This window comes from Centruroides sculpturatus, unplaced genomic scaffold (genome assembly GCF_000671375.1).
Source record: "Centruroides sculpturatus isolate CEXI.00-Female unplaced genomic scaffold, Cexi_2.0 scaffold2161, whole genome shotgun sequence".
Lineage (NCBI taxonomy): Eukaryota > Metazoa > Arthropoda > Arachnida > Scorpiones > Buthidae > Centruroides > Centruroides sculpturatus.
In genome coordinates, this window is record NW_019386508.1 from 10,589 (window position 1) to 20,280 (window position 9,692).

Below are 9,692 nucleotides of genomic sequence, written 5' to 3' on the forward strand. Positions count from 1 at the left end.
AGTATCAGTAGGCCAACATTTTACATCAAGTACCTAAACTTGTTGGGAGAAGACTGATTACGATTGAACTTTGAAGTATAAAAGCAACACTTCAGAACATCTGTTTTAAAAGTAAATTTGCAAATCTAATCTTTATTTAGTCATTAACATTTTTAAATTTACTAATTATTAACACAATCTAAATAAGTGCATTATTCTACACTTACGCTTGCATACTTACTTTTAAAAAAATCTATCTAAATACATAATTTATTTAATAATAAATTCATTTTTAAAAATTTTTTTTATCCATAACATTATTTTATTACCGTTTATTTTATAAAAATTGCTATCTTCCCTCTACTTTGGCATCATGCCATAATTTATTTTTTGGATCCTCCACAATGATCGTTAGCATTACGTTAGCTACCAGTTTGGTTATCTTTACTATCAGTATCATTGTCTAAAATATTTCCGGTCATAATATATTGAAATATTAATGCAATAATTTCTTTTCTACTTTTACAGTAAGTAAACACTTGTCAACTTAAACTAATCTGTATACATAAAGCCATACAGTAAAAAAAAATCTATGAAGTTATTGATCAATATTAGTAACTGCATAAATCACTTTGCAAACCAGCTACACATAATTTCTATTATTTATTTATATAAAAATTTGGGATATATATAAAAAACAAAATGCCAGTTTTGTACATGTACTATAAAAATGAAAGATTTCATTTGGCATTAAGAGAGATTTCCTTACATTATTACTTAAACGTACCTTCGACCTGAATTAAATAGTATCAACATCACTATTTAAAAACACTTAACAGCAGAGATTCTACATTTCATACGAAAATACAAGACTATGCAGTGAGTGTAAACAGCACGAAAAATCTTTCTGCCTGTTTATCTGAAGGAAATGATGTTAAAACTATTGTTTATTGTAATCACAATTTCACCTTTAAGTGTATTTTAACTTATATTTGTGGACTTGCTAATTCTAACATTAAAATTGATAATATCCAAAAAGTGAATTCACTGCATGAACATCTTACATGCATTAGATGTGTAAGTAGAATATTTTTGCAATTTATATTTATATACATTGATATTTGATACCATACATTGTATATTTATGTATGATAATATACTTTCAAAATAAATTATATTGTTTTCAAAATATATTTATCATACAAAAGATACTACTATTGAATGTATTCAACTGAAAATTACAGCAGTGTTTGACATTTCACAGCTTTTTAAACAGTAAAATGTAAATTTTCCTGTCACATTAATATTTAAAAAATGACAAATTTAAAAATGCTTTGTTGCATTGTCTTCATTTTACTTTTATATGTAAATTTCTAAATATTCTAATGGCATTTTAATTATATTAAATAATATTAGAACAGAATTGAAAAATTCAACTAAACGATATTAGAAAAGTAGTTTTATTTTATAAAAACTTTAAATTTACCTGTCACTTTGATCTAGTATATACAGTAGAGCATCGATTATCCGATCCCCGATCAACCGTCACATCGGTTAACTGACCACGTTCTAGTCGGCAAATTCAAATGTCCGCTGGTGATGCGGCGCTATAATATTTGGCTGTGTCTTGGCTACTTTAATATTATTTTCGTTAAATTTTTGGTGTTTTAGCTGGCATCCCCACAAAAGGGATGCCAATATTTAAATAAGGCTTAATTTTCTAATTATGAGTGGTGGTTTGTTTTGTGAGCAATAAAATAATTTAAAAATAATTTTTAACGACACAATAGCGATGATTATTATTTTAAACAATTTTGTTAGGCTTAACACTGATGAAAATTCAATGAGAAGTAGGTTAATAGCGATATACTAATTACATTAGATATAATAATATACTATACTAATAATGTATTTTTTCATACTTTTCGGTTATCCGACCAACCCCAGTCCCCAATTGAGTCGGATAATCGATGCTCTACTGTATATAAAACACTATCTCTGCTTTAAACAACTTGTAGTAAATAAAGTGTAAACATTTTCCATAAAACATTACTTATAATATTAATAAAATATAACTGCTTTGTTACATCAAGGACTAGAATTAAAGAAGGACAAATTACAAAAACTAGCTCATGTATTTCTTACATCATTACACAAACTTTAATTATTGGTACAAGTATTTAAAGTCATTACATGTAATTCTCTTTTTAGAAAATTAGAGATCTATAACAGCTCTTCTAAACAGAATACCTCAGATTTTTACAAATTAAAATATTTCATATATTTCTTCATAAACTTGAATCAATTTTCTGGCAACTACATCAAAAATCAATATCAGCTATTTTTGAGAATTAGCTTTATGAAAACTTATCTAATTCAAACAGAGATAAGACTTCTAGAAAAAAAAGCTCTCTCATAAACTATCAGAATACAGAATTGTTTATCAAAATTAAAGAAATGAGAAACAATATATTGTAAATAAGATGATTATTATTATAAACAGGATTTGCTTCTTGTACACAAGTTAACCTTGGAGTAAGTTAGAGTATGTGCCAAGGCTAAGCACTAATTCAACTTTTCCAAAACATTTTTAAGTTAATGGTAAGAAATTTAGGTTATGAGGTGTTAGCATCTAAAACTTCTCTAAATATGCCTGGTAAACTTAGAATTGCTGCTTCTTCAATGAAACTCATTTTCAGGTAAGTCAAGCATTTCAATTTGTATTTGTGGTTCAAAGAAAATTGCTGATAAGAAATGCCATTACCATATTTTCCATCTATTTCTTGGAAAGAAGAAAGAATATAAATGTTTTTGCGCATTCAAGTTAAATTAACTGTATTATTAGTTATGTCTGAGTAATACTTTGTAATTCAGAAAAACTTCATTACTGCAAACATTGGACTATAACAAAAGTCAAATTATATTATTAACAAAACAAAATTACTATACCATTGGCTTTTAATGAGCTAATTCTCTGAATCTAATTACAAACATTGTTCTAGTTGAGATCAACACTTCTGCTTTAGCTTCAAATTTAGTATTTTGCAACCATACTAAAACAGTATACTGCAGCACACTGTAACATTAATTAGTGTAATCAACCCTATGATCTCAATTATTGTATCCTTAATTAATAACATTTATATTGGTATGTTCTTAAATTGTAATTCAATTGTTTCCAACCAAATTTTGATTGATGAGGTTCGTTACAGAGAATAAACTACATGTTGTCTTTACATATAATAAAGTTAATGAATTCTCTAGAATAAGTGATGCCTAAATTTTAAATCAACAATTACACTACAAGGAATTTCATTTAATATATACTCATGATCTGTCATGCAAATCATTCCTGTTATGAAGTCTAGAGTCTTAATGCATGATACAGAATTAACTTTCTTTAGGGATTGAGCTAAATTATTTCATTAAATCATTATTCATACTCTTATTCCATACAATATCAAATTAATCATTTGCTAGAAAATTGTGTTATATGAAATAAAGATGAAAGACAATAAAACTGAAGACATAACCAAAAAAACCAAAGTTATTGCTTTTCATTTTAGAGATGTTTTCTAGTCTATATTTATAAATTTAATTCTGATACATATACCGAAAAGTACCAAGAATTAGAATGGAAATACTACAAATTTCTAAATGAATTAATATGAAGTTATAAAATCGTGGATTTACTAGAAAATTAAAGTGCTTACGAAAACATTATATCGCAATATGAAATTTCCTGTTACAAGTGTTTAAAATTTAAAACAGCTTTGCTTTATTTAATTCTTAGTCATTTATGATCCTAACTTTTTACATATTTAATTTTCTAAACTAATTAAAAATTAATTTAAGTAGATAATTAAATATATTTTTACATTAAATTAAACTTTTAATTATATATAAACACAGTATTTAACTGCTTATGAAACTTCCATTGATTTCATTACTAGCATAATAAATTTAATTTAGAAAATTATTTTAATTAGGCTAAAATGATTTCTTTATAAAATAGTGAACACTAAATAGGCTACAAATAAAATCTTGATGTCTTCATACATCCTACACAATCACAGGAACACGCATCTGACACGAGCAGAGTTGACCTTTCTTTTAAGGCTCTTCCTTGCTTACAAATATGTAAATTGGATTAAAAGGTCTCTCAATATTTTACAATAAAATGATTTTGTTGGAATAAACAGTTGGAATTATATAAATTAGCATTCTCTTTCTCTCAGAATCTGCATTATTTTACTTCTATTTCTACTTTGACTCAACAAATTAAGAAATCACATTTTACTTTCCTTTCTTACTTGATATTTGCTGTTTATTCTCAGTTTTATGATTTTCCTTTATCAGTATTACAAGATTACCAGAGCAATAGCAATTATATTCTATCTATTATATGTCACGGTCACTTTCTAATTCATTATTCCCAAAAAGAATCCAAAAAAGTATTCATAAAATTTATACTTAAAATATTATATGAAAATGTATAGATAAATATCAGAGAGTATCATCACACTAATTCTATTACTATATGCTATAATAAAACTAACAAATTTCACACGGAAAATAATTTCTTTAGAAATATCACAATTTATTTTGAAGCCGTTTAAATTATAGCTTCTAATTTTCAAACTCGGTAATTAAAATTAAGTAATTTGCAGTAATTAAAGTACATTATTGATAAAGTTAGGTCATCTAGACTCTAAAATTGATAAAATTTCAGTTTCAAACGAGGGATTTGGACCCTATAACCAAATTTCCTACCCCACTAGACGACGGAAAAAGTCAGAGGAACAGTATCTCTAAATTTTACTCTATATTTGAAAGTCTTCGACGTTCTAGGCAGGCTAGTTTCAAGGGGACTATATACTGCTAAGGGTCACATAACCACAAGTTATTTTGACATTTTTACTTCTAAATGGCTCCAACACGACCCCAACCACCTCATCCGGAGTCGTATTTGTACCGTAAAATCATAAACAGTTAGACGAGCATACGATTTTTATAACTCGTAACAATACAGATACGAATTATAAAAATCACATCAGTTTTAGTACCCAGATATCTCACCTTTATTGAAAAGTTCTAAAACAAAATCTACCTTCTAATGCTTTTTATGCAGCCTTTCCAAAAATTACACACTCAAGATAAACAACAAAGCTTGGAACTGTCTGTGCATCTTATAAGTGGGCAGACAACAGTACAGATATATATATAGAAGACAGCAATGACCCTTAGATACGTTTCAGATAACGTTTTCTCTACAATTTGTAAAAGAATGAAATATATATTAAAAATTAAGCATGGAAGAATGATTCGTCGACTCTCTAATAAATGCAATCGACAGACACATTAATTATGTAATTAAAAAGCATAAAATTTGCAATTCACGTCGCCTTATTAATGTAAAAATATATCATTTACACATGTAGCAGCCATTTCTGCTTAGATTCTTTAGCTTAATGCATAACGAAGGCTTTAAAGCATCGAAGAACTTTAGTAATATTTAAATTTAATTATTTTATAGCGTATGATGAAAGTGAATTGACCTTACCTCGGCTATATAACGTGGGGCGGTGTCGAGAACATCAGGAACAACTCCATTTTCCTCCATGCTGTTTACTAGAGTTAGATTTCCAGGTTCGGTCGAAACTCTGGAAAAAGTAAGAAACGAAATAGTCAGTAACACACGCAGCATCTTAATGGTTTGATGATGATAAATGTAATACCGATTGGATCCGGTTAGAGAAAAAAACACGTTGTGTAGCCGTCGCAGCCAAGAAACTGACGTCACGCCTTCAACGGTTACGTTGCAACGCTCGTGCTCATTTGCATATATACAATTATTATTATTATTTTTATTTTTTATTACATTTAAATTTTTCGTACTGAAGTGAATTTACTATTCATTTTTTAATATTAAAAATAAAAATTATAACACTATATAATTATTTATTGCGTAATTTTAAATAATTAAAGTTTTTTTTAACAAATTGAAAAATAATTCGATAATATAAACTTTATTAATAATTATACTCTTATAAATATTAATTTAAACTTGTCGATAATAATTATTTTATTTTAAAAATTTCATTCAATTTAGGTCAATTTTTCAATACGTGTAAAGTTTTCAGTATCGACGTGGGGTCGTCGCATCGCGTTGCGGCGATGTTGTGATCTTGCGACGTGGAATCACATGAACATTTCTTATAATTCAGTATTAATAATAAACGATTCCCGTCGAAATGTAGAAAAGTTTTTTTATATATTCATCACAAACGTAAAAATGGATACGCTGTTTCATTATTGAAAGCGTAACATAAATACAATGCGAAGTTACGCTATTGCGCAGTTCATTCTAAGTAATCAGCGAGTATGCGATTCGGCTTTACAATATAAAATATAAATATATTTTTCTATGCTTGACTGTTTTACATTTTAAGGAATAATTATCCTACATTATATTTAATTTTCTTCGCTTACTCTTCCTATAAAAATGGAGACTATAGTCCCAGACGCCATCTTTAAAAGAAGGGAAGTGGAGTTCGCTTAATTTTAAAAAAAATTATGCATTTAGCTTATAAATTATAAAAATATAAAAAAATTAATAAGGATAATCATAACGATTGCATGAATATATTATAATTTTAAAAATATCACAAAAGTTTGATAATTTTTAAGTTAAATCAAAAGTCGCTAAAAACACGTACTAGTTTTTACCTGTTATTTATAAATCCTTCCTATCTTTTCTGAAAATTATACATGTTTGAAACTATCCATAAATATTGATTTTTGGATCAATTTATATATATTTTATCTATGTACGGATAATCGATAAAATAACATATTTTAAAAGGTTATATTTAATAACATCTAAAATATTCTAAGTTTTTATTTAAATCTGTTTAGAAGTAGCAACCGTTCAAAGAATGTTATACAGTAAAATATAGAGTTACAGTTTTTTTCCTCTTTTCGTCACAACAATAAAAGAATTTTAATAGTAATTCGATTGAAAATTTATAATAAAATTAGAAGAAAAAATAGCAAAACAAACGTGATATTTTTATTCGATTGTTGATATTTTGCCTGGAAATATTATAATTATATAAGATTATAACGGTTTTCAAAACAGAAATGAAGAATACGTACAGACATGCGGACGAATCATTAAAAGAATATCTTTATACAAAGTTCAGAGTTAATTATAAGTTAATTCATCCTTAATATGACTTTCTAATTCATTTAATACAGTAAAATAGCACATTTATGCTATATTATTTGCAATTATTTAAATGTTATAAATATTAATAATAGAAAGTTTAAAATATTTTGGAAGCAAATCAAACGCTAAACAGATAGGTCATCTGTCTTCTAATAGAATTTGTTGAAATTTTTAAAAGCTTTTTCTCTCTCTATATATTTTTTAATCAATTAAAATAAATTATTATTTTCGAATTTTTATCAATTTTTAAATAATTTTTTTTAAAATAGAAACGCAAGCTTTGTCTTTTGGTAAGACAAGAGTCGCTATATAAAATGAGTTCTTCCCGAAAGATACTGGAACGTTTGAATTTCATGACATGCGGGATGCGTATTTTTACTCTACTAGTGACAGAATTACATTAAAATGTGAAAAAAATAAAAATATACTTCATTGTAAAAACATTTTTTTTTTAAATAAAGTTTCATTGTCGCTAGGTGGCAGTCGGAAAAAATATTGAATAATCCCGGAAAAACCGGAACATCTGGCAACACTCCAATCGAAGAATCAGAAGCAGACGATAAAGTCAAAAATGTAATCTGCGCATGCGCTATAAGATTTTCTCAAGATCTTTTCAACGTAGAAAACAAAGGTAAAATATAGTTTTATATTTAATTAAATAAATACATCTCTGTTGCAAATTGATAAAGATCTATTTCGGAATACACAAATGCCTTTTATATTTTAAACATTAAACAATGAATGCCTTATATTTAATATTGAAAACAATAAACGCACATAGGGTGGCCCAAAATTCAGTTAACTGTCTTTTGTTTTATGTATTGCAGGTGTACTTGTGAATATTGATTGTAAATTGGATTTAGAACAGATGTACTGTGCTCCTTTTGCCAGAATTAGTGAAAAATTAAAAAAAAAAAAAAATACAATTGAATCAATTGTATTCTTTTACTTAATTTAGTACTTAAAATAGTTAACTGACTTTTGAGCCACTCTTTATAGAATATATAAATGCGTTTCTAACGGAAAATATGTATTTAAAATACACAAATGGTATTGATAAGTAGAAAAATATTTATCATTTCAATATTAAAATAAAATAAAATTGGAAAAGTAAATAATTGTATTCTTTTTATAATAGGGAAATTGTCAGTTTGAGATAATTTCCTTATTAAAATACATTATGAAAGGTTAAAGCTCTATATATCTCATCAATAAAATATAATTTCATTTTTTAATAATTTAAATAAATAAGACATGATGATATCAAACTAAACTGAATTCCCATTAATGATTACATTCTTAATCTAATAAATTGCTTATAAATATATCCATTATTGTCATAGAACTCATAATAATAGCATTAATAACAATGTCCACATTCGTGGGTTAGACAAAGGCACACGTTCGAAAAATAGGCCACAGTCTCCCTTGGTTACCAGTGGAAAAAACAGTGCTGGCCCAAGCATGGCTACTGCAATGCCCTCGACAGTTGTGAGGAACCAACCTAGCCTTGGTGTTTCTGTGGCAATGCATCCGTAGACCACAAACACAGGAAAATCACGCCAACGGATGAAATGGACGGTGAAAATGAACAAATTTATCATTCGTACTTACTATATCATCACAAGACTCGAAACAAACATGACAGCGTACAGACAACAACTACACCATAGATTCACACAACAATATCCTTACCTCACTGTCACCGAACAAAGGGTTGTTGATCAAAAAGAACAATTATACGCAACGACGTTATCCTACAAACAACACTTGAACTTATCAAACAACAGGTTGCTGATCAAATACATCAACAGACAGAAATATTCAACGTTAATGAAGACCACGTAACCTGTCAGGATAATCCAGCAACGAGCGATGATAATAGCACACACAGAACAACTACCATTAATGATACTACAGACACTTCCTCATCCACTATCGATAACATAGACATTGATTTAATTAATACGCGCTCACTTATATTTCAGGAAACACTCACTAAATATACAGGTTCAGATCCCACACAAAGACCACGAATATCAAAAGTAAACACGTCTAATATATGTAGTAGGAAAAACACTAAATTATGTAAACACACACTTACTACCACACTACGTTCATTTAATTTCTATATCCTCAGACATTCATACATTAGTTTATGCTGGGGCAGTCACAGTAGTGTCACACCTTGGATTGAAAATACAATCGCAGATACCCACAAAACGCAATTCTATCACAAACCTGCTTAGCAAAGAAGAATAGAAACACAAATGACATTAGACAGCAATTAGGCAGGCTGACACAATACACTAAAAACAACATAACACCCAAATTAAAGAAACAACTCAAAAACATTTTCAAGAAAATTAAAACACACACAAAACATGAACATCACAACACACACATTACAGAATACATCGATACACTAAAACAAAAACTCGCAGCCAAAGCACGTAGACTCAAACGATACAAAACATGTACA

At 27.8% G+C, this 9,692-nt stretch overlaps 1 protein-coding gene across 1 annotated transcript in view; it reads left to right on the forward strand.

Annotated features, from left to right (window-relative positions):
• The first annotated feature begins 2,122 nt into the window (after window positions 1–2,122).
• The window catches only part of LOC111615172, a 50,026-nt gene continuing 42,456 nt past the window's right edge, over window positions 2,123–9,692 (forward strand). The window contains exons 1-2 of the mRNA XM_023356570.1: window positions 2,123–2,678; window positions 7,687–7,841. Coding sequence (XP_023212338.1) covers window positions 2,578–2,678; window positions 7,687–7,841 — 256 coding nt within the window. The 5' untranslated portion in view covers window positions 2,123–2,577. The remainder of the gene's footprint in view (window positions 2,679–7,686; window positions 7,842–9,692) is intronic.